The sequence below is a fragment of the Electrona antarctica genome (assembly GCF_951216825.1).
Source record: "Electrona antarctica genome assembly, chromosome: 7".
NCBI classification, from domain to species: domain Eukaryota; kingdom Metazoa; phylum Chordata; class Actinopteri; order Myctophiformes; family Myctophidae; genus Electrona; species Electrona antarctica.
Window position 1 is genome coordinate 12,879,358 of NC_136812.1, and position 26,018 is coordinate 12,905,375.

The 26,018-nt window shown below is 43.3% G+C and overlaps 3 protein-coding genes across 3 annotated transcripts; all 3 read right to left on the reverse strand.

Annotated features, from left to right (window-relative positions):
- Positions 1-863: 863 nt before the first annotated feature.
- Positions 864-25,543, reverse strand: lrrc40 (leucine rich repeat containing 40). The gene is made up of 15 exons (XM_079504909.1): positions 25,272-25,543; positions 24,007-24,188; positions 22,945-23,018; positions 22,491-22,620; positions 21,201-21,324; positions 16,151-16,290; positions 8,020-8,192; positions 6,878-6,968; positions 6,157-6,202; positions 5,968-6,070; positions 5,538-5,645; positions 4,019-4,129; positions 3,821-3,898; positions 2,549-2,734; positions 864-2,244 (listed from the first exon to the last, which is right to left on the reverse strand). The coding sequence occupies exons 1-15, from the start codon at positions 25,414-25,416 to the stop codon at positions 2,139-2,141; spliced, it is 1,797 nt and encodes a 598-aa protein (XP_079361035.1). The 5' UTR covers positions 25,417-25,543; the 3' UTR covers positions 864-2,138.
- LOC306925816 (COP9 signalosome complex subunit 5-like) lies at positions 10,973-11,977 on the reverse strand (the record flags this gene model as incomplete). The annotated part of the gene is made up of 1 exon (XM_079504910.1): positions 10,973-11,977. One exon carries the CDS (start codon positions 11,975-11,977, stop codon positions 10,973-10,975), a length of 1,005 nt encoding a protein of 334 aa, XP_079361036.1.
- On the reverse strand, positions 12,614-14,613 carry LOC306927247 (adenosine 3'-phospho 5'-phosphosulfate transporter 2-like; the record flags this gene model as incomplete). The annotated part of the gene is made up of 2 exons (XM_079506957.1): positions 12,614-12,630; positions 13,533-14,613. 2 exons carry the CDS (start codon positions 14,611-14,613, stop codon positions 12,614-12,616), a joined length of 1,098 nt encoding a protein of 365 aa, XP_079363083.1.
- Positions 25,544-26,018: the final 475 nt, after the last annotated feature.

Genomic DNA, 26,018 nt, shown 5'->3' on the forward strand with positions numbered 1-26,018 from the left:
TCTGGAGCCATATCCCACATAAACAAGGAAATAATTCAAAACAAGTCTCACAGAGTCATCATCTTGCTCACCATCTCAAGTCTAAATAAATCACTATGCCAATTTTCACTTTTTGCAAGGCAAGCGAAAAGACCTGTATTCTACTGTACTCTACTACAAAAGCGACATGTATTTTCTGCTACAATGTCAGTAATTGGATACATTTGCACAACTGGTGAGTGGTGAGAGCATATGGCTCTAAGGATGAAAATGTAATTTGGTTCAAATCACTGTTGGTTTAAGGAGCAGCGTGGCCTCTAGGTGCCACTAGTGGGGCTTTTAGAGTAGTAAGTCTGGCCACTTTCTTTTCCAACTGTATTATTTGATATACCTACTCAAATACAGTGGACCAATGGGTATACCCTCCATAGCAAAAACCTTACCCCTTCAGGGACAAACAAATAAATGAACCTGAGACGTGTACAGGAATGTCCCTAGGCCCACCTAAATGCATTTGTAACGTGGTATGCATGTGACACTTGGTTGTGGCAGCCACTTAAAGATTTTCCAAGGCCAAAATAATTTGGTGGTTATTTGCTAGTTGAACCCTGATAGTGTAAAAATCGATCTATTCTGTGTAGTGACAATTTTTTTTTGAGTGGTGCAAACCACTCCAACAACCAGCTGTTTGTGTACCTGTGTACGTGCACAGGTGAGCATGGTTACTATGGTCACTGACATTACGTCAGACCACAGCTGATCAGGCTATATAAGACCTCACACCACTCAGTTCACACGGGTGTGATTTTTTTTTTAGGGTGGTAATAACAGCATAAGTCTGCTAAATGCCTACATTATAAATTGTACACATCATTCTCTTAATGAACAAATAGTGAACTTTTATTGAGAAGTGCTTTAAACGCTTTATTACATTATTTATTTCAACTCACTGCAGGCAATCAAGGTTATATTATATCATATTTGGCACCCGTACAAAAGGTTTGGAACATATTCAGGAACACTAAGCAAGCATGTAGTATCAATTTGAATTTACAACAATACAAGAAGTCTTAAAGCCACTGGGCAGTTTTGTAAAGAATTAAGCCTCAGTTAAATGAATGTATAACAATACATAGTCTTAAAGGTTTCATGACATTTAATTTTGTGTTCTCTGGGGTTTGGAAGCCTTTTGAGCTGCAATGAAAACAGGCAAAACAGTGACATCTGCTGGCAAATCCTATTGACATATACTGTATGGGATTTGCAGGCTGTGACATCACAAACGGCAAGAAAAGCAGAGCACTTGTTTGAGCCAGAAAACCCCAGACCACAGAAAATCTACTGAATGTTAAAAGTTCAGGTCTTTTGGGTGCAATTGAGCTCAGAAAACCTAAAAAGAAAATGTACAAAAACTTTTTTTTATGTCACAATCCCTTGGGCAGTTTCATCAAATAAAGCTGCAGTGTAAAAACATGTCCGGTGGTAGAATTAGAAATACCACCATCAATACAAAATAAAGTTGACTGGTACTTTAATGATACGACTGATAGAGGGCAGTAGAAGATGGTGGTGGCAGTAACCGGTCACGGTGCACCTCCTGTTCCAAATCCAGTACTGGAAAGGTACAAGCTAGCGTTGCAATCAGAGCTTGAACTATGATGTAAAATCGTCTCTCAGTCTCACACGAGACAGTAGGGGCTGTAGCATGCATGCCACTTGGACACAGGCCGGGGTCTGCTCGGTCGCCTGGAGGTGTCCCAGAAACACCAAACGATTCCAGGTTTACAACACTGGTGATGTGTCCAAGTTTGTCCATCAGTAGATGTTTTCATCTGCTAAATTCACCGTTCATGATCCCATGAACAGAACAGTGTTTTCTTCATGTGCTTGACTTAAATCATCAAGCATTTAAAAGAGCCGTTGGTCAAAGTGATAAAGTCAGCAAGTGGATGGGCTGTCATGAGAACAGTGTACACGATGGCAGTGACAAGTTCAATGCACCTGTGCTTTTACTTTATATATATATATATATATATATATATATATGTTTTTTTTAAGGCTTTATTGATGAATTTACTGTAGAAGTAATCATTGATTGATCGATCCTCGTTATTGATTTGAGGACGATGGATAGGGCTAAGATGGGGTGAGGGAAGAGTTTATGTGGGTATGCGGCTGCGGAGGTACTCCAGCAGCGAGTCTGTTCCCTTGGTGACGATCGCTGCTCTGGGAGTGCGGAACGGGTTCCCCTCCAGAGTCAGACACCTGCAGGAAGGTTAGGGTTAGGTTAGTAAGGTTGTGTTAACTTGTGTACTGAGCTAGGACTATGTTAGGATTAATCTCAGACTGGTACAGAGTTTTAACTTAAGGCCTATTCATACTCCAGTTTTAGGTGATAAGGTGACCACCGCGGTGGTTGGGAAAACTACAACATGATGTCACGCTGCGGTGATCAGCGACTCAACACTCACCCAAACACATCTCTCTGGTTTGACCAACTACCGTTTCGGTGGTCACCTTATCATCTAAAACTAGAGTATGGATCGGCCTTAAGTGTTATGTATAATACCTTAGGCTTGTACACAGGCCCAGTTCAGGTGGAATGTTTAACAGGTCATTGTTTGACAGGTCCAGTGTCGACAGATTGACCATTCGCACAAGTCGACCGGGGTCCACCGCCCCAACCTTGTTGTGGCCTAGCAACACAGAATCCAGGGAGACGATCTGATACAGGACATCAGGGAAAGTCTTGAACCTGCAACCAGAAGGTACAAAAAAAAATCACACCCATGTGAAGTGAGGGGCACTCTCTTATTACATCATCATAACATCTTCTCATTCCGGCCAATCACAATTTGCGTCTTCAATTTTCTGCCCTCACTTTTCATCCTCAATATGTACTAATATGTGCTCAGCCAATCAAAACATCGCTATAGGGTGATCAGCCAATCAAATCATCGCTGAAATTCACACAAACACACAAAACTGGGCATAGGAGGGTCTAGCGCCCCTCAAGAATAACTGAAAAGCTGCCTAAGTAATTGACTAAGTGGTGAACTAATTACCTGTGTTAGGATAACTAACTTAGAATTTGATACAAGCTCTGTCAAGTTTCTTGAATTTAGTCTGCATATTGACATGCCACTTCATGACAAAACTCTGTGTGTTTAGTTGCAATGATGTTGTAAATTAGCCAAAAGCTACCTCATTCCTGTGCCATCCATAAATTACACATTTCTGCTTATTTTAACGCTGGTGGAGGTCATCTTTTGTCACCTGGAACTTTGGTGGTGCTTGAAAACTAAACTAAGTTCTGCAGTGACAGCACCAGTGTGGCGTCCATTGGGCCACTCGGGCACAGCCTGAGTCAATTGAGATCTTGCCCAGTCTAACTTCTGAAATACTGGGGCAAAAAAACAAGAAAAACAACAAAAGACAGCCTACATTGGCAGTAACCTCGCGTCACCAGACTTTCTACCTCACCTCGGAGTGGTAGCCCCTCACCCTGTGCATGCACATTTCTTGTAGCCAACGTGTCCAAAATCACTCCAACCACAGCAAGCCGCCTTTGTTTTAAATACATGTTCCCCATTAGCAGGTCGGCAAAACCGGTTTCAGTTGCGCGTCCTGCCCCCGCGATGCTAATTTGCCAAGTCAACATTTTAATCCACGCTACGCGACTGAGCGACAGTAACTAACTATAACAAATGAACAATCTTTTAACGTTATATAAGTACCTGTGAAATATTGCTGAGCAGTTATTTGATCGATGGACTGGCTGAGTGAATAACCTAATGTAACCGGTCATAATTAATTAAAAAGAGCAGTTTGTCAGTTTGACCTGTTCTGGTTGAGGATAATGGAGCGTAGTTTAGTCAGGTTCTCCAGTTCAGAAGGCAGATCACTCAGCTGGTTGTTCCTGAAAGAAACACAAGAAAACATAAGACGATCGACAATAGAACATCAAACTGTCTTTTACTTCTATTTAAAAAACAGCCAATTTAACTATGTCTCTCCTTTTGTGCGTGCGTGCGTATACCTGAGGTCTATGTGCGTTAGTTGAAGCATTTTGCCGATTTCAGGCGAGCAGCAGCTCAGTGTGTTAAAGCCCAGATTTAACTCAGCCAATGAAGACTGAAACTCTAAAAGTCTGGAGGGAAGGAGGGAGAGAGAGATGAAATAACATATATTTAGTTACATCAAGCATTTGTACAACAACATCATACAAGGATCAAGGACATATATTTCCATTGTAGAGTTGTTTGTTTGTATGGCGACTGTACAACAGCGAGATGAGAGAGGACAGTTTTTGCTGCTGCTATGTTGCTCTTCTTTAAATTATGATGGGAGAAAACAAGAGTGCAGGACATATGGGGTTATTGTTTTCCACTTGCTGCTCAGAAAGCATAATAAAACGTTTGAAGTAATGAATCTATTTAAAAAATCTAATTAATCTTTATTAAAAAACAATCAATCATTATTTAATTCTCGGAAAACACACTGGAGGATTGAGACACCCCCCCTCCCATTTTTTTTTAGAACTATTAAAAGTACAGTTTAAAATAAATGAAAAATGTATAGAGCAGTGGTTTCCAAAGTGGAGGTCCGGGGACTCCCAGGGGTCCTTGAGGGAGTTCCAGGGGGTCCCCAGCTAAATTATAGTTTGGAACCAAATGGACCCTTATGGGTCTGTAACATTGATTTTACAATATAAATTGGGGGTCCTAGAGAGAGAAATAGAATAGAAATGAAGACTAATGCATGTCAAACTGGGGGGCCTTGAAATTAAACGGGTTGAGAATCACTGCTAGAGCCGTAAAAATCTTCTGTTATGGGGGTACCTGGCATATCTTTTCAAATGGGGGTCCGCAGGGCTAATGAGTGTCAATTTGGGGGTCCTTGACATGAAAACGTTTGGGAACCACCGGTATAGAGGAACAAGAGAGTTAAACCTGAGCAGCAGACCCTGTGAATTGTTCCTAGTACAATCTTTCCAAGGTCTGTAGAGACACGCAGGAAATTGGGAAGACGGTGAGGAATGAAACCCCAATTGGTTTATACCGTAACTGCAATTTAGTATGAGTTCTGGTTTTATCCTTTTCTATAATCGGTCTATAATCCACCAAATTAGTGATGTTAGCACCAAAACTTTGTTGCATATTCTTCCACCTCTGTCCTCTTTTTCCTGTCTTTCTACTATCCTATCTGAATAAAGCAACATCAACAACAGAAGTCGAAAAACACTAATAGCTGAATATAGGAGGGGCTAGCGCCCCCCAAAAATCACACCTGTGTGGAGTCAGTGGCACTCTTATACATCATCTCAGTCCGGCCAATCACAATTTGCGACCTCACTTTTGTCTTCAATGTTTGTGTTTACACAAACACTCAAAACTGGCCATTCATTGTCAATGGAATTCAATGTTTGTGATAGGACAAACACTCAAAACTGGCCATTCAATGTTTGTGTTAAGACAATGTTTGTTTACATAAACCCTCAAAGCTGGACATGGGAGGGGCCCAAAAATAACTAACACAACTGAGTGCCTGCCCTGTACCTGTTGGGCAGGGAAGTCAGCTTGTTCTTGCTGAAGTTAACGGAGGTCATTGGCTCTCCTGCTGCAGCGTCAAAGATGTCATCTGGAATGTTCTCTGCCTGCTTCTCACTGAGACACACATGCAAGGCACATATAAACGTATTTCAACATAGTCAAAGACAGTAACTGTCCAGTAAAGTCCATTGTTAGCTTGTAGTCATATTTTGCTACGAGTCAATTTACAGTTTAAGTTTCTTAAACTGTCAATGTATATTTTACAATATATGTAAGCAATATTTTACTTGGTTATGGTAATACTAATAATATATACAATATTTCACAGTGTAATCACATTCATACAGCACTTGTAGTTCAATTATGTTTTACTCTTGGGTAAAATTTTGCCTGGTAAGGCTAACATAAGGATTGATGAATTTGGAACATAACCAACCTATATTCCAGGGTCTTGAGTGTCTTAATGCTATGCAGGTTGACTCTGGCTTGACTAGGTAGAGTCATGGCTGTAGGCTTGTCATCTACGTTTTCTGGTTCCTCTGGAGAAATATACACACATGAGTTGGCGATTGCACTGACAGGGTGTGTTCAGTATGAGTCAGTAGAAAGTAACTGTGTATTGTACCTTTAATTCGTCCTCTTAAATATTTCAGCAGCTCACCGGTTCCCCTCTGTCAGAAAGACCATAGACAAACAAAGTTAGTCGCAGAGATCAATGGAGTTGGAATGTGGTCTTAGGGAGGAAGTTTACAGTAGTACTTCCTAAGACTTGTGCACTGTACATGCACAGGTCTTGTAGCCCAACATTCCCTGGCTGATAAAAGGGCTATGGTGGTATGTGAAGGTACTGTACATGGACAAAGCTACACATATATCTGTCTCTAACCCTAATGATGTTGGTAACTACAGTGCATAATAGAAAGATGTGATTTGTGTTTTCTAAGGTGCAATGTACAGTTTATTTAAAGACTATGACATTTGTAGTGTAACTAGTAGCTGTTTGTGTGCAGTGAGTAAAGTATGTTGGGAGACAGATCATGTGTGTGTAACATACAGTGAGTAAAGTATGTTGGGAGACAGATCATGTGTGTGTAACATACAGTGAGTAAAGTATGTTGGGAGACAGATCATGTGTGTGTAACATACAGTGAGTAAAGTATGTTGGGAGACAGATCAGGTGTGTGTATGTGTGTAACATACAGTGAGTAAAGTATGTTGAGAGACAGATCAGGTGTGTGTATGTGTGTAACATACAGTGAGTAAAGTATGTTGAGAGACAGATCAGGTGTGTGTAACATACAGTGAGTAAAGTATGTTGGGAGACAGATCATGTGTGTGTAACATACAGTGAGTAGGTCTCTCCTGATTCCTCTGAGTGGGTTCCCCTCCAAAAGCAACATCGTCAGGTTGGGCAACAAGCTGAGAGAGGCTGGAAGTCTGGTATATTTGTACACACACAAACAGGCATGCATAAACATCTAAACACAAATGTTTTACGCAACATTGTAAATCCTACACGGGTTGTAATATCATGTTCTGGCGAGAGCGTTTGCCCGGACTGACACTCAAAGTGGCTACTGGCCAATCACAGCGCGTCCTTTCACAACCCATGTAGACTTTCAAAGGATGCATGTTTTACACTTGGCAAGGTCCTGTGATGCTCACTAATGAAGATTCTGTAGGCTAGTAGGCTACACATTGTTGTCCTTCACTCTCAGTGAATGGAAGATACTTTAGGGACAGAATAAGGGTTCCCAGAGTTTTGTGGGTATATTTTCTGGTTCAAGTAAATGTGCAGTTAATAGAGAGCTTTTCTTTCCGGGTTAGGGAGGGAAGCTAAATTCTGACTGTGTGGATACGGTCTTGCTTATGGGTAGAAAAGGAAACCTGGTGCAACCGGCCATTTTAAGCGACTTTCTTGGCATGCATTTAGTCTCTCAAGCAGCACTTAATCCCAGGCTTTATCCCACGGAAACGGTTAACGGTAGGCCATAGTTGGAGTTAGGGTAAAATAATACAACCGAAGAAATGATTTGTACAAACCTAAAGGTAGCTCTCCACCAAACATACTACTACAGATTACAACAGACTGGCAGTCGAATGAAGTCTGTTGGAAGGTGTGGCTACGTGCACCTGAGAGCCAAAATCGACATACGGGCATGCTTAAGGCATGGGCACAAGGTTATCTGTATTTAAACTACTTTGGTGTAAAAAGAGTTGATCTGTTCACCCAGGTCAACAAATTCCTTTCTGTAGCATTTGCGCTTTCTCCGATTCAATGGAAGCACAAATATTGCTTTAAACTAAGCGTTGCTGTGTTCTACAAATGGAGTTGTGCTGATTTTGGTTTCATGCGCTGTTACATTAGGCAAATGGATTGAAAGCACACGGCGAACAAGATCCACCACAGTGCCAAACCTGAATGTACTACATACATGATGATGCCATGAACAAATGAGGTGCCGTGATGGTAAGGCCTTGAACCTACGTGGCGAGGTCATTGTTGGTCACATCGAGGCGTGTCAGCGTGCTCAGTAAGGTGATCTGATCGGGAAGAGCATTGAGCTTGTTGTCTCGGAGTTCTAGTATCGAAATGGCCGACAGGCTGGCCAGCTGTTCTGCTTCCAGTTCCTCAATCTGGTTGTTACCAGCATACAGCTCCTATGACAGGAAAATAACTCAATCTGGTTGTTACCAGCATACAGCTCCTATGACAGAAAAATAACGAGGTCTTAACTTAAAAATACACATACACACACACACACACACTAATATATGTATGTGTGTGCGTTATATATACATTATATTAATGGACCACTTCACCACTTTTCAACCTTTTTCAACCTATCTTCATGTAATTGGTCCTCACTAATGTTCATGATAAAATATCACAATGTTTTTCTACTCAGTCTCTGTCTCATAGGAGGGCTGTTATGTGGGCAGTTCAGAAACCCGTCCACCAGTGACATCATCGTTAGGCAGATTTCTTTTAAACAATTTTTTTTAAATATTTAGATTTTTATTATCGTGAGAACGATGGCTTCCATTATCGCATTGCAACTTTTCAGGAATGGAAAGTCTACAGTTTCTATTAGCTTGCGTTCCCCATCGATGATGTCACTGGTGGACGGGTTTCTGAACTACCCACAGCCCTCCCATGAGACACACGCCGGGTAGAAAAAAAGTAATAAACTGTGAATTAAAGTGGTCTTTTAATGTTATAATATCAATATAAAATCTTAGTTTATTGAAAATGGTACATTTATATAGCGCTTTACATAGATTGTGCATTACATTCACCCATTCACACACACTCACATTCATACACCGATGGCGAAGGAAACCATGGAACTTTGGAAGGCCCCAACCTGCTCATCGGGAGCAATTAGGGGTTCAGAGTCTTGCTCAAGGACACTTTGACACTAACTCTGGGGGAGCCCGGGATCAAACTGGAAACCTTACGGTTCTCCATCCGGCTGCTCTACCGGCCACTCTACCGCTGACCCACTTCCGGGTGGGAACCGCTGTCCTAGACACACATTGTTTATTTCTCATCTTTTAAATCAAATAAAAAAAATGGTTTTACTTTAGCTCTTTGTATCTGTTACTCACCATGCTAAATTGTGGGATTTATCTTTTTAATATAATTCGTTCCAACTTTGTGAAGCACTTTGTTATTTCTGATTACTGTGTGGCTGGAATGATTGGTGATCACCCTAAAAACACTATCACTTTGCCAAGGGGTAAAAGGAAGAGAGATCTACTGTACCAATTGAATCCATGTTTGTCTTGATGCGATACCTGATAATATACGCATTTTATTAATGTACACCAAATGATAACAGTTATGTTGGGGAGAAGGGCCCTGGAAATAAGAAAAAGAAGCGACGCATGCAAACTTTCCTGGTAGGCTAAGGCAGTGGCTTAATAGTATTTATAAAACACACAGGGTCAAAAAACGACGTGGGTCACTTTATGATGTCTACTCTGTACTATGAAGTCAGTCATCTCGATAAGATGTCAGCCCAATCCGACCTTCACTGAATTTCAGTAGAAAAAATAAGGTTTTAAAAAGGTAAATATTTTTGCACGTATTAAAGTATACAATGTGAATAATATGCATTTCCTTGCGTGTATAAGAAAAATCACACCTGTGTGAAGTGAGGGGCGCTCTTATCATCTTACAACATGATGTAAAACAAACATTGAGACAAAACAAACATTAAATTATCTTTATCGTCAATGGCATTTTTAAAACAAACATTGAACTAAAAACAAACATTAAACCTGTATATAGGATACAATCAGTCCAGTGGTTTGGGAGGTTAGCGCCAGACAGACTGTTCGCCCCCATAGGAGTCACTCCATAAAAAGCACTGGAACGAGATGTTCAAATATTGTTTCAAGTGGTCTCCATATATGGGCATTTTACTATTGTGACTTCACATAATATACTGTATGCTTCGCAGCATGAAAATCATAGCGTAAGATCAGAGGAGCGCTACCCTGCGCGGTGTTGTGACATTTTGTTGTGACACGACGTGTCAATTTCAATATAGATGAAACGGAAATGTGTATCTCGATTCTCTGCCTTCATGTGGTGGGCCTGCGACATTAGTCATTTATGACACTGGTTCACAAACAGTGGGTCGGGACCCATTTCTACGGGTTTATCAATCTATCGTTTCAAAGGATTTTCAAAAATGTCCTTTGTTTAAAATATTTATCATAAATTAAAGACAAATTGAAATCATTTTCATGCACTAAAATAAAAATCTAAGAATTTCCATAACCATATAAATAAACAAATATTTTAAGTAGATCAACTATTCTCACACCTTTTGGGTCCCGCAGAGACATCAGATTTCTCTTTTGGGTTTCAAGCTGAAACATTTGGGCAAGGTTTCAGCTTGATCTGAACACAAAACCAATTGACTGCCATTACAATTTCTCTAATTAAAGAGTAATAAAGCTGTTTGGCCTAATAAAGATGTTTGGCCTGGTGTCAGTGAGTGCAAGACGCGCCACTGATTGGTCCGGTTGTTTACAGTACACAAACACACACTCAGTCCGACCGTCTTATGGATGGGTGTCAAGCCTCTTGCAGAGCCATGCCATAAGAAGGCAAGTAAAGTGTCGAATTGAGTTGGATCCCCATGCTGTGGACATCGCTTCGGCAGCAGTCATTTCACTTCCACGTTTCCTAATCGCAGCCAGTAGGCTCCAGTAGAGCCCACTGGCTCCATTGCATGGTCTTGATGAGTAACCTACTGGTGATTATGGGTTGAAAGCATTCGAAACGGGTGACATAAGGGGTCGGGCCTCCACAAAAAGAGAAAAAAGAAAGAAAAAAAAGTTCTCCAAAGAGAAATGAGTAGTAAGTAAGTAAGTAACCGGTAGTCAATTATTTCAGTAAATTCAAGAAATGCAGACAGCCAGGTTTAGTTTGCAGGTGTGTTGATTTGATTGAAGAGCTTGTCCTTGATGACCTGAGACATCAGGCCGTGTATGGTCTCTATGGTGGTCTTGCAGCTATCTCTCGTCGCCTTGGCCAGCTTGTCCTCGGACCTCCGGTCGTGCGTGTCCAGGCCAGGCATGAAGCTGCCTCTGCCCAGCTGGGCCTCCGACTGCTCCAGCTTGTCGGACAGGTCGAACACCTGGTCCGTGATGTAGTCTGCGTTTGTGAGAAGGCTGGAAGAGCTCAAGGTGTTGACCCAGTACTTATTCCAAAGAAGCTCCAGGAGTTTCCTGTCGAGGGAGGATTTGAAGTAAGACACCTCCAGGGGGTAATACTGTTTGCAGTGCACGCCGAAGTCTTCGATCTTGCTCAGGGGGATCGTCTGATACTCGGACGGTCCGTCATCTGGAGGTTGGTAATCCTTCGGGTAGGTTCTGAAGGCGCCGAGGTTGACCTTCCCCGCCGATATGGTGCGAGTGGGGTCCACCACGACCGCCACGAAGGGCTCCTGATACTGCTGGTTGAGCATCTGAGTGCCAACGTCTATGCCCGAAAGCCAACACCCGTAGCCCGGGTGACTGTGGTACCAGCCGATGGCGTTCTCCAGTCGACCGACCTGCTTGGCGTTCTCAATGTAGGCGGCCATGTATTCGTAGGCCGCGGCCTGAGCGTTCACCTGGGTCTCGGTGCCTTCCACCGGTAAGGCGAAGCTGTCCATAATGATCATGGTCTCTCCGTCCACCTTCCCCAGCATCAGGCCCATCACCTCCAGGGTTCCTCCTGACCGGGCATGCATCACCATCTTCAGCAGTGCCAACGCAGAGATCTTGCAGTACTTGAAATAGTGACGGTCCCGCTGCCATGGCTTCCCAGACAGGATTTGCTGCTGTTGCTTTTGGTCATATTTGTAAATTTCATCTATGCCCTGAACATCCTGCATGCTATTGGACATCTCCCAGTTTGTTCGGGCCGTGTTGCTCCCTGCCATCTTTACAAACAAAGCACAATGCTACTAAACCTTGTTGTGATCAAGTGACCAAAACCTAAATAATTCACACAAGCTTTAATAGCATTAAAACTTTGATGAGCTTTTATAAAGTTCATGGATGTTGTGATGTGTGCGTGACATAAGCAGCCATGCCCAAATATGGTGTGGCCAAACAACCTTAGCCATTAGTGTCCCAATGTGCCTTCATATGTGTGTATGAGTATATTTAATTTGACAGGGACAATGTGCAATTATGTAATGCACCAGAGATGGCAAAGAGCTAACTGTGCATCTGTAGTCCATGGGTGGCCGTTGTCAGTATCACATTTAAAACATGTAAACAAAGTAATTTCATTATTCTTTTCCTTAATTCTTTGTCTGCCACTAGGTGGCAGCAAAGGGTAGGTAAGCCTTGCCAGGACTATTTCCCCATATTTGGGTATACTTTCATTTACGGTTTCCCGGCTTGGAGACCGCCATTGTAAGGAACGGCTAATGTTAGCAATAGCTCACAATGTTTACCTTTTCGCCAGAAACGTTAACATGTCACGTGCGAGAAAAAAGAAAATCATAAATCAGATCCAAACCTCGGATAGATGATGATCACGGACAGCGCCGCATTTTCAGTCGAATATCCTACTTGTCATGGGACCCTATGGGACGCGCGCACGTATGCTGGTGCTGGGGGGTATGCAAGGTGTTGCCTAGCGGCCGGGCCAGTGTTAAAAGTTGATTTTAGGCGAAGCCGTTTCACCGTACTCTACGCCATGACAGCCACATGTGTGCGGGATAAAGGGTGCTGCCCCTACTGAACGTTTATCCGACATAAAATGTGGTTACTCTATTAAATATATTCTACTTTATTGAGCGGTGCCAACAGCTCCAACGTGTGGCTTTGTGTGTATGTATATGCCATAGTATCCCCCCCAATTCCCATTCAAGTGAAAATAAGCAGATCAGGCTGTGATTTGTTTTGAAAGACGCTAGCCCTCCAACGTCTGGCTTTCGGAATTGCGTCATATGGCAGCCAAGTCTATGGACTTTTACTGTTTGTTTAGAGCACTTTAAACAAACATTAGCGGGTGACCATCACTTCACACAAGTGTTAAATACTTTTGATCCTATGCACCTATCCTATGTACAGCTTTATGTGTAGGTGTGTTTGATTTGATTGGCTGATGTATGATAAGAGCGGTGATCGTCGAGCTATATACAGCTTTTGTCCCCACAAAAAAACAAACATTAAATGCCATTGACAATGAAGGGAAAATGTACGTCATTGTCCCCACACGTCTCATATTTGCCATCAACAATGAAAGGAGAAAGTAGGTCAAATGTCCGCAACAAACATTAAATGCCATTGACAATGAAGGGAAAATTCACGTCATCTTATCCCCACACGTCTCATATTTCCCTTTAGGTCAAATGTCCGCCAAATATGACGTAAATTTGTGGCAACAGGCATTCTGATTGGCTAGTATGAGATGATGCATGATGATGTACGATGATAAGAGCGCCCTTCACTTCACACAGGTGTGATTTTTTAGAATATTACTGTCATTTGGGGAGCCCGTCACACCGTTTTGCACGGCACTGGTAATTTCTAGACGTTTTCCGACATTCTTCCTGGTCAGCAGCCAGCTCCTAAGGTTCTTGACAAAGGGAAGGTTCATCTTGTCATGGTTTTTACTGTAAACATTCAGGAAAATGCCAATGACCACCAGAAGGGCTCCCCAGATGTACTGGAAGGTGAAAGGCTTTGCAAAGAACATGAAGGACAGGAGGACGGTCATGGCCTTTCGCCCGGTGGTCACCGTGACGGCAACCAGAGCGCCAAAGAGCTTGATCAAAGCCAACACGAAGGACATGCCAAAATAGCCCGTAAGAGAGAATAAGAACACGTAGCCGTATGTCTTCAACAGATGCTCTGAGCAGAACGCCATGGCGGGGCCCAGGCCACCCGAACCCGACAGGCCGGCCAGTATGTAGGCAAACCCAAAGGAGTAAGAGTACAGAACCATTTCGGCCATCGAGCCGTTGTGGCGTTTCATGGCTTTCTCCTGCATGTTTCCCATGAGGGCGTCGGCACACAGCGCCGTGGAGATGAGGAGCACACCCGTGGGGTTGAAGTTGGGGGCCACCTTGCTGTCGGCCAGCGTGAACCAGATGAGACCCAGGGTCATGCAGAGGGCGGCGGACACCTCGGCCGCACTGTAGCGCTTACCCTGGATGAACACGCCTCCGATCATGACGGGGATGAGTTTGCAGCACTTGAAGATGACCTGCATGTGGTAGTTCAGGTATCCCAGAGACCTGCTGGACAGCCCGATGCTGCCCAGGGTCAGAAAACCTATGATCATGTAGGTCTTCCCGGGTATCCTCCGTCTGTCCTTGGTGACGAGCTGCAGTTCCAACAGGCCGAACGCGGAGTAGAAGCCAAACTGCACCAGGGTGAGATACCACCCGAAAGGTTTGACGCCTTCCAAGGAGAATATCAGCTCCTGCAGGTAGCCGTAGAAGAGGTGGAAGACGAAGACGCCGGCCACGCAGATGAAGAACTGCGTCACGGTGCCGAAGCGGCTCAGGTTGATGCCCAGGACTCTGAGCTCCTTCGCATGCTTGCCGTGGGGGGACATCGCCTCTGAGGAAACACCTCCGTCTGGGTGTTCCAGTCCGTCCGGGTGTTCCAATCCTTATGGGAGACTTTCCTTTACTTGAGAGACCAGACACCACTGACGAACAATATATTCTTCCTCGTTTGTGACACAGCCACATAAAATAATCTAAACATTTCAATGTTTTCCCGTCCAATGACAAAGGAGGAAAAACATACTGTATTTACAGGGTTAGCTTCTTCCGGTCATGACCAAATATGGAGGGTCCATGACATCAACCTGATAACAAACCATATGCCAAGGAAGTACCTCCACGCATTTCTTTCATGTATGTTTTAAACATATTTTCTGAAATATTTAACTTTTCATTTTATCATGGATGGAAGTCAAAGGGGTCATCGATGACCCCTGTTAATGGCGTTTAATGTTGGTGTTGGCACCGTTTGTTTTACATTACCATTACATCACTTTAACATATTAGCGCCCCTCACTTCACACAGGTGTGATTTTTAGTTTTGGTTTAAACTGCTAAATTAAGACCTGGAACGCATGTCACATTAGCCTTTAATCACTTTAACCAATATTTTAAACTTTAGCTGTTGAGAAATAGCAGATTTACAAGCTCATAGCGCTGCACACGGTGCTGCACTATGAGCTTGTATATCTGCTATTTACAATCGTGAAAATGTGTCACGAATCTTTGAATATAATTGTATTCTTTCACAGCGAACCTTTTCAACTCAAATCTTTGCTTCTGGGGGGTACAAAACATTTTCAGATGAGGGTCGAAAGCCGAACTACATATAATTTTGGACGTCCTTGACATGAAAAAGTTTGAGCACCATTGATATAGAAACATAGTTTTTTCAGAGAACTGTTAGTACCACCTCAAAAATGATTTGGCTCCAAGTACCACCATAATAACTGATGTTAGAATATAGGAGCATATACCTGCCCCATCTTATTCAGCTATGCACAGTTAACACAGAAGGGAGGGGCATTTTAATTTAATCCTTGATTTTTTTTTTGTTCCAAACTTCCATTCCTAAACCAATAATGCTCTGACAAAACTCAGTCTAATCACTAATTAGCACAACTGATATTTCTAATGTGATTGATCGGTTCTCAAATCTTCTATTAAGCCATTTTGGGCGGGAACCCCTTTTGGTGTTAGCATCATGTTATGCTTTAGCTATTGAAAAATAGCAGATCTACAAGCTCATAGCGTGCGCTACGAGCTTGTAGGTCTGCTATTTTTGAAAAATCGAAGAACGACTGACATAGAAACATAGCTTTTTCAGAAAACTGTCAGGATGTAGAAGACATTTTTAGAATCTGATCTCAGGTCAAAATGGGTTAACGGCTTGTCATAGCCTATTTCAACCAATTGCTTGGTCAGAATAACTATCTGTAGTAATATAAATATTTCATTCCACTTTTGTCTTTTTTCTCCTTTTTTTTGGGCGACTCCTCCGTGTACCACCAGAGGGGGGCGCCGCTCAAGTACCACCAGTGGTACACGACCCCACAGGTTGAGAATCACTGCTTAATTAAATACCTTCAGGCTAGGGGCGGGAAGCTGTGGGAGGAGGCGGAGCCTGTTGTTTCTCAGGAAGAGCTGCTCCAAAGCGACCATCGCTGACAGGCTCGCTGGAAAGCCAGTCAACTGATTGTTGCTGCATTCCAGTAGTTTCAGGCCTGTAGACAAAGAGATGGGGTACAGGGCAGGCATAAGTTCTGACATACTAACAGTCCGACAGTCATTAGTCCGACACCCTACCCTAAACCGCACGCGGGATGCAATGCATGGCGGACCAACGCATGTCGGGAGCAACGGGTGATTTGCGCATGTCGGACTGTTGGTGTGTCGGATAAGCACCCCAAGAGATGCACATACTAACAGTCCGACAGTCATTAGTCCAACACCCTACTACAAACCGCACACGTGATGCAAGGCATGGCGGACCAACGCATGACGGGAGCAACGGGTGATTTGCGCATGTTGGACTGTTGGTGTGTCGGATAAGCACCCCAAGAGATGCACATGCTACATGACAGCACTACTGGTTCCCAAAATGTTTTAGCTCGAGACCCCAAAAGAGAAACGTGATGTTTCCCCAGGACCCCAACACGATGCGACACGTTGTTGTGAGCTCGTAGATCGGCTATTTTTACTACTTCTTGATTTTGTTTTGAATTCATTCCTAAGCCCTGAAAGGCTGCAACACGGAACTGTTAACCCAGCCCTATGGCAACGGCGCCACAGTATAACCACGGAGATTCTAGAACAAGAGGCGAAACTCCTCAAATACTTGGAATCACCACTAGATGGCGCAGTGGTAGCGCTGCCGCCATCACTCCGATATGGCGGCAACGCTTTGTCTATGCAACGCCTCAAACACGCATGTAAACATACACGGTCGTGCGCGCACATGCATACGCACACATGCATACGCACACATGCGCCCTGATATTCTGAATGAATGTTACTAATTTCTGCTTTGATCCATTCATAAATATGATAAATAAATGGGTAAATCAATATATGAGAGTAGAATAGGATAAAACAAGTTTTTGTTTTGTACAGCATGGCTTAATATTTTTTAAAGTAACCGGAAATTACGTCATCACTCCAATATGGCGGAGGCACTGGGTGCTGGTTGTTACTATGGGACTTAATGGGAGTTTCACCTCTTCTTATAGAATATCTTTGGTATAACTATAACTGTAACGAAGACTCTGACTAGGACGTTGGGCTATATGATATATGACATGTTTAGTATGACAATCCCTATATTTGGGCCCGAGCCGACCTAGTGCTGATATCGATAGATATGGTAGAACCATATATGGATAGAACCATATATGGATAGATCTAACTGGCTTAGTCATCGTGACAAGCCTGGTTGGAGAATATATAGAGGGTCGGCTTCAGGGAGAAGGCAGAAGTCAAAGCATCCTGGTTTAAGTTCTAACCGGACACCACTGCGGGGGTCCTAAGCTAAGTAATCAGCAATACAGCCTTGAGCTATTTTATATGGTCCTTCTTGAGTACGGATTAGGGCTTACCGCAGTAACGGGATGCTGAAGTCTTCCAGACACATACAGACCAAGGTATCTGGCTTTACAACCCATATACCTTGAGTAGCCAACCCCTGACTCAGTGGCAAGATTCTAACCAGATGGTAACCCAGTTGCTGCCAGAGTCTGAACACTCTGTCGGTCCTGGCTGCTCCGCAGGTGAGCAGCAGTATCTCGAAGTTGTGAGATCCACTCTGTTGCCGCCAGAGCATGAACGCTCTGGCGGTCCTGGCTGCTCCTTAGGTGAGCAGCAGCGTCTCGAAGCTGTGAGATCCACTCTGTTGCCAATAGAGCCACGCTCTGGCGGTCCTGGCTGCTCCTTAGGTGAGCAGCAGCGTCTCGAAGCTGTGAGACCCACCCAGTTGTCGCCGTCAGAGCATGACCGCTCTGTCGGTCCTGGCTGCTCCATAGGTGAGCAGCAGCGTCTCGAAGCTGTGAGACCCACCCGGTTACCAGAATCTGAGTCAGAGAGCACTGGTGATGTGCAGGAAAGAGAGAGCACTGGTGATGTGCAGGTAAGCGAGAGCACTGGTGATGTGCAGAGCACTGGTGATGTGCAGGAAAGAGAGAGCACTGGTGATGTGCAGAGCACTGGTGATGTACAGGAGAGAGAGCACTGGTGACGTGCAGAGCACTGGTGATGTGTAGGAGAGATAGAGCACTGGTGATGTGCAGGAGAGAAACTATCGGTCTTAGAGGGAGAGAACTGGTGATGTGCAGGAGAGAGAGAGAGAGCACTGGACATGATCACCTCCCTGAAAGTAGCCAGGGTTGAAGTGATGGCGTCGTGTTGTAGACGCCAGGGTTGAAGTGATGGCGTCGTGTTGTAGACGCCAGGGATGAAGTGATGGCGTGGTGTTGTAGACGCCAGGGTTGAAGTGATGGCGTCGTGTTGTAGACGCCAGGGTTGAAGTGATGGCGTCGTGTTGTAGACGCCAGGGATGAAGTGATGGCGTGGTGTTGTAGACGCCAGGGTTGAAGTGATGGCGTCGTGTTGTAGACGCCAGGGTTGACGTGATGGCATCGTGTTGTAGACGCCAGGGTCGAAGTGGTGGCGTGGTGTTGTAGAAGCCTGGGTCCGAAGTTGTGGACCACCCTTGATACGGTCAAGAGGGCGTTAGTGGTGTTGTAGAAGCCTGGGTCCGAAGTTGTGGACCACCCTTGATACGATCAAGAGGGCGTTACTTCAAACTGGAACTGCATGTGTTGGCTGACTCTGACCCATTGATAGGGAACGCCCTTAATGGGTGGCATGTGATTTGATCTTGAGGTTTTTATGACCCACCGTAACATCAAAGGAAGAAAGCGGGAAGCTTGGACGCCCTCAATGGGGTGGCTTGAATGGCTGACGTTTGCTGTTCAAGCCTCAGTATGCTTGTATTGGGGTGGCCTGAGGGGTCTACTGTTCAAGCCTTCTTGATATGGTACAGATTTCCATGGGAAATCTGGGGGTGGCAATGAATGTAACGAAGGCTTTCACCTAGAGCTTAACGAAGGTTTTCACCTAGAGCATATCATGAGAGCATTGTCTGGACAGCATGATGATGCAAGGGCATCGGAGCTACATCAACCCTCCCATAGATGTTGGAGCAGTCGGAGGACAGCAGAGGCCTCGTTCACCGATAAGGATATCGAGATGAAAGTGCAAGCTGACAGACCAGAAGTCCAGGTTCATAGGGACCGAAGTAGTCCAGCAAGGAGGCTGGACGGTCACTCCTGCAGAAATGACCATGAGCATAACCGGAGACGAACAGTCATCATGCATGGTACGGTAGTAGCACCCAATCCTGCCGATCGTACACCAAGCAACCAGCAAGACGGCAAGAAGCTGTATTGTCAGTACTGTAATAGCGGCACAGGTTCAAACGACTGAGTTTAATGGCGAAACGAGATTTGATATGACAGATGAAGCTGTGTTATCAGCAATGGACGTCGTCATCAGGCAAGAAACTGTTAACTACAGACTAGGAGTGAACTGTGGTGGAAGGCACCCTCTGGCCCTTCACAGTATTAATAGGAGCCGGACCCGGCTGAACCGGAGAGCAGATGAACATTTGCGGAACCTTAGGACACCCAAGATTGAGACAGGACAGGATTTACAAGAGGAATTACCACAGCCAGCTTTTACAATCTTGACTATAGCAGGAGAGTCCTTGCATGTGGGCTATCCACCGCCCAAAGGGAGAAATGTCCTGTTAAAGGTGTGCAAAGTTCTAATTTGCAATTATGGCAAAGTAATGGAAGTATATGCAGTTCTGGATGATGGTTCAGGGCGAACCATTTTGTTACACACAGTTGCCAAGTCGGATTGAGGGGTCAACCTGAAGAGTTGTGTATCAGAATCCTGAGAGATCTTCAAGTTTTGCACGGGGTGGCTGTATCTTCCGAGGTATCTCCTACCGTACAGCCAAACCAAGTCAATAATATTGAGGGAGCATTGATCACCAAATAGCTTGGATTGTGAGCATACACAGATCGTCAGCAGACTAATGGAGAGAGATTAACATATTCGAGAGCTTCCCTTGCTGGATAACTACCAGGCCTGGCCTGTTAGAACCTAGCCGAAAGAAAGGACAATTGTCTGAGTCTTCTGGATGCGGTATAGATTTCAACGTGAAATCTGGGGTGGCTGTAACGAAGACTCTGACTAGGACGTTGGGCTATATGATATATGACATGTTTAGTATGACAATCCCTATATTTGGGCCCGAGCCGACCTAGTGCTGATATCGATAGATATGGTAGAACCATATATGGATAGAACCATATATGGATAGATCTAACTGGCTTAGTCATCGTGACAAGCCTGGTTGGAGAATATATAGAGGGTCGGCTTCAGGGAGAAGGCAGAAGTCAAAGCATCCTGGTTTAAGTTCTAACCGGACACCACTGCGGGGGTCCTAAGCTAAGTAATCAGCAATACAGCCTTGAGCTATTTTATAATAACATAATAAGATGTTATGGAGCTACAGAAAAACACAGATTAAACCAACAAAAGCAACACATCACCTAATCAACATGAGTTAGACTTTAATATATTAGCGCCCCTCGCTTCACACGGGTGTGATTTTTAGTTTTGGTTTAAACTGTTAAATTAAGACCTGGAACGCATCTATGTCACATCAATCACTTAAACCATTATTTTAAACTTTAGCTGTTGAGAAATAGCAGATTTACAAGCTCATAGCGCGGCACACAGGGCTGCACTATGAGCTTGTATATCTGCTATTTACAATCGTGAACACGAATGTCACGAATCTTTGAATATAATTGTATTCTTTCACAGCGAACGTTTTTAACTCAAATCTTTGCCTCTGGGAGGTACAAAACATTTTCAGATGGGGGTCGGCGGCCGAACTACATACTGTATCATTTTAGACGTCCTTGACATGAAAAAACGGGGGGTGATGCACAACGGAGAGCGCTTGTTTCACCTGGCAGTTAATGATACGCGTGTCATTCTTGTTTTATATGCAAATGTCTGGAAACCAAAAAATGGATGAAGACAGACAGACAAATCATCTTACCAGACATGTGGCCGAGGCTGTCAGGCAGACAGGTGAGCAGGTTGTGAGACAGGTCCAGCTTCTGCAAACGAACCAGGCAGCCCAGGCTGGAGGGCAGGGACTTCAATTTGTTGCTGGAGATGTCCTTCAATCAATCAATCAATCAATCAATCAAAATCAAGTCATGCTGCAATCAGTCAGATTCTCTTTAAACTGTTCATGTAGAATTTTGTATTCTATATTCTGGAAGTTAGATGTATGCAAATTGTGATTATTATTAGCAGTGGTGGGGAAGAAGTACTCGCATGTTTTACTTAAGTAAAAGTATCAATACTGCAATGTAGAACTACTCCCACAAGTAAAAGTCTCAATATGCAGAATGTCCCATTTCAAGTTTTCAAATGTTTAAACATATTTTGAAAAGAAATCTACAAGCTCACAATGCAAAGCTTGTAGATCGGCTATTTTCAGATGGCCGAAATGTATAGGGCTGAAGTAGTTTATGTATGTTTTGTAATCATAATCAAAACCTACAAAGTAACTAGTAACTAACGTTTTCAAATAAATGTAGTGGAGTAGAAGTTAAAGTACTTGAAATTGGAAATATTCAAGTAAACTACAAATACCTAAGTACAGTACGTCCACCACCAGGGGGCAATAGCGATAGTTCAGCTACTGCCACCATAGTCTCGTTCTATTTCGCTTGTAGAAGAAGAGCACCCCCGCCTCCCCAAAAGCAGCTACCAAAAATCGGCTAAAGCTAATGTCAACTTGACACTCATGCATGAAGGAAGCATGAGTTCAAGTCCGTTGCTCTCCCCAGGTTGGCAGAGGGTGTGTAGAGCCCAGGATCACATTAGATAATTGACACAGGGGTGAAAAATGGGTTACAAAATCTTGGGATAAAAAAGATTATATAAAAAAAAAAAAGCTAATGTCAACATCGTCTATCTTATCCAAGTCTTTAGAAGCATTAATATTTTACCAGGGTGGCGACGTGGATTTACTATTGATCCATCCAGCGCGATCCGAGCCGTAAATACGAAAAAAAGGCCTAGAAGGCCTCTCCATTGTGTGCGGACGTGCATGAGGCTGCAGGCAAAGCCAATCGAGCCGAGAGCTACCGATCGAACGGGAGCCTTGATATGCGGTAAGTCATTATAATGTTATCAATTAATAGGAAGCTAAACAACACGTAAAACACGTTGTTGGCACTACAGGAGTTCATGAAAAACACGATAATTAAGTCATTGGCGATGTATTAGTTAAGTAAATGCACTTAGTTACTTTACACCACTGTTTATTAGTTACCATCTCTGTCAGATTCACTAGTTGTCCCAGCTCTTCGGGTAGAGTTTCTAGAAGGTTCTGTTTGAGTGTGAGACTGTGAAGGTTCATCAGAAGGCACACCTCTACCGGTAACACCTTCAACTTGTTGTGACTGGAAAGGCAGATCCAAAAGACAGACGGTATAAGGACAGACAGACAGACAGACAGACATGAATACTTCCTGTGCTTTTCCTGTGCTGCCCTTCAAATGCTTTTTGTGTGTAATGTGGATGTGTGGAATGTGGATGGGACAGTAGTGGCTGCACTTTGTCTGTTTTTATGTGAAGATCATTGCCTGGTATGAAATGTGCTATAAAAATGAAATTGACTTGACTTACTGTTTCTAAATGTCAGATTTCAAAACAATGGTCGGTTTAATGTTAGAGACACACACGTGTGCATGTGCCTGTGCGTGTGTGTGTGCGTGTGCGTCTACCCGAGTCGTAATTGCTGTAGCTGCTCCAGTTCTCCTAAGGTGCTGGGTAAACTGCTCAGCTGATTATCATGCAGCTGGAAAACACACACAAATAAACTAAATTACAACATACATTTTCAGTGAAATTACGATTGTAATGAACAGACAGTACTATAGACGAATAACAGTTTAAGTCCAAATTTTATTCTGACCCCTCCAAGAAAAGGCCTTGTTGTCCTGACCCGTTATCCATTCTTTATACATTATGGATAATTAGTGTGGACTTAAACTTATTCGTCTATAGAACTCATGTTTGTTTCATTAGCATCATAAGACAGAGTGACAACCAGGTTGGTTATTTTAACCCTGCTGGTGGCGGTTGGTCTGTCAACACTCAGTCTGGACCCAAACAAGATATCTCAAAAACTACTAGATTAGATTGCAATATAATTTGCTAAGAACATTCATGCTCAGCTGAACCCTCTACTGATTTGAGTCACAAGTTGACAACATGACCTTACCTTTACCGCCACCCTCAGGCCAAATTGTCAACTTTGTATTGAAAGATATCTCTTAATCTATTTGTTGTTATTCATGTCCTCACTGTTGCATTACTGCTATTAATGTAATGTTTTCTGCCTTGCTTTTCTTTTTTTCATCATTGCTCTGTAAAGCACTTTGAGCTGCATTTCATGTCATGAAAGGTGCTATAGGCAACAAAGTCTTATGCACACCTGTATGCTCTGAGGCGGGTGCGTAGGCAGGGCTCAATGTATTCAGAAAAATGCAATGAAAGGTGCTATACAAATAAAGTTTTATTATTATTATTGCCATGAAACTTGCTGGAGATGAAGAGCCAATTAACTACTGTGGCTGTAAAACAGACAACATCAAAGTGCTTGACTTAAACCACTCTTAAAGTCTCTCTCTTCAGTCTGTCGTAGCAAAAACATAAGAGTAGATATCAAAATCGGGCAGATTGTGATGACTTTGGTACCAAACAAGACATGTCAAAAGATATTACTGTTAGTGTTCGGAGCAGCACAACATCTTGGAGCTTTTTAGACAGACAGTGTTACTTACATCAAGTGTTGTGAGTCCAGTCAGTAGTCTGATGTCATCAGATATCTCTGTAAGCTGATTGGATGAGAGCAGAAGCTTGGTGAGGTCAGTCTGCTCCCACCAACGATCCGATTCTCCAAACGATGTGGCCTGATTGGCCTCTTCGGGCGTGTCGACGTTTAGACGGTACACATTCTGCGGAACTGAGACAGATGACGGTTTCCTCAGCATTAATTTGTCCATTTGTGCAAATAAATCATCAGTGTTTAATCCATACATTTGTCTTAAGAGTGTATAAATGTAACCAAATTAAATTGACCTGTACTAAGGTCCATTTGGTTAAATGTGTAGGCGGACTCTCAGTATTAACACAGAGGATTTTACCATGTAGTTAAAATGTAGGCCTACCTGATTGGCATTTTTATTAACAGTTTGTATAATGAGTACAGTCCAAGGAAGGTACAGGTCAATACAACAACTGCTAAGAGGATAAAACCAGAAAAAACACTAAAGACTTGTTTACATCAGGGTCCTCCATTTTCAATTCATCAAAACATAATAAAGACATACAAATATACACACCAACAAAATAAAAATGTAATATATAAAACAGTAAAGAACAATTGTGTTCTATACCTGTGACTCACACACGCACGTGTGACCGTGCAGCGCGCGCGCGCGCACACACACACACACACACACACACACACACACACACACACACACACACACAATGGCAATCATTGGCAATCTGGAGCCTTTTGGCCACCGCCCCTGGACTTTGAACCTAATTAGAGTAAAACGCACGCACGCACGCGTTTGTTTTTTTCTGTCTATTTGTAAAAAAAAAAAAAAAAAAAAAAATCAAATAAAGTGCTGATCATAAATAGAGATAAAGTTGGGTTCCCAACTTGATCTCTGTAACATCATGGGTCAGGTGGATGGACTATGGATGAATCTACAACAGGTGGATGAGGATCAGTTAAAAGGCCAAATGTCAATGTCGAGTACAGAGAATAGCATTAAATGTTAATTCCATCTTTTACTCACGTGATTTTTAAGTACAGACAATCTCTTACCTGCACTGTAATGTACCAAATTCTCAAATGTAGCCTTGGATCAAGGCTTTGACGTTTGGTTTGCAACATACAAACCACATATACAAATGTCAAATGGCTGTCTTGATTTGATCCAAGGCTAGTACAGATCTATTTTCTACAGTCTATGACTCTATACTCTAAGTGACTCTATGGTACAGTCGATAGATAATAGCATGTCCATCTCACCCTCAGTCAGCCCACGGCCAGACAGGTTGAGCTGCCCGCTCTTTCTCGCTGCCTTCAACAGTCCGTATGGCACCGAGGGTTCTTGGATCTCCGTCTTGAATCCAGACAGAGAATCTGCTTTAGCACCTCTTTTAAAACGAGACATTTCTATAACACGCCTTTAAAAAAAACACCACTAAAGTGTACAGCAATACAACAGTTCGACTAGCTGTCAGGTTTGTTGTCAGTTTATTTAGTTTGTGGCTTCCTCTGCTGCTCTTGGTTAACGGTTAGTTCCGGGTTATGGTGTGAGTTTTCAAAATAAATGACCCGACATTTCCAGAGCCATAGAGTAAGACAGAGTTACGACAACTCGTTCACTTCATGGGGAATGCATTGTAGTCTATGGGCTCGAGCGAGTACATGAACCACGTGACCAGGCTGTTTTCTGCCCCCTCAATGTCGTAACTCTGTCTCTATGGCTCTGAGTCTGGACATATCGGGTATAAGTAAATAATTCATATAATAACTCTATGGAAATTGAATAGTGTCGAATCCAAACTCTTGTCAAATTTAATTACCGGTAGGTAGCACCCATTACCGTAACCTATTATAGGCCTACTGTATGTCCGCGCTTCCCTTTTAAAGTTTAGAAGATTACCCGTAACAAACACAATAATGGTTATTATAAGTGTGCGCCTGGCTGCAGTGTTAACTTATTAACGGTATCATCACCCGTACGGACGGTACCAACCCGATCCGTGGAAA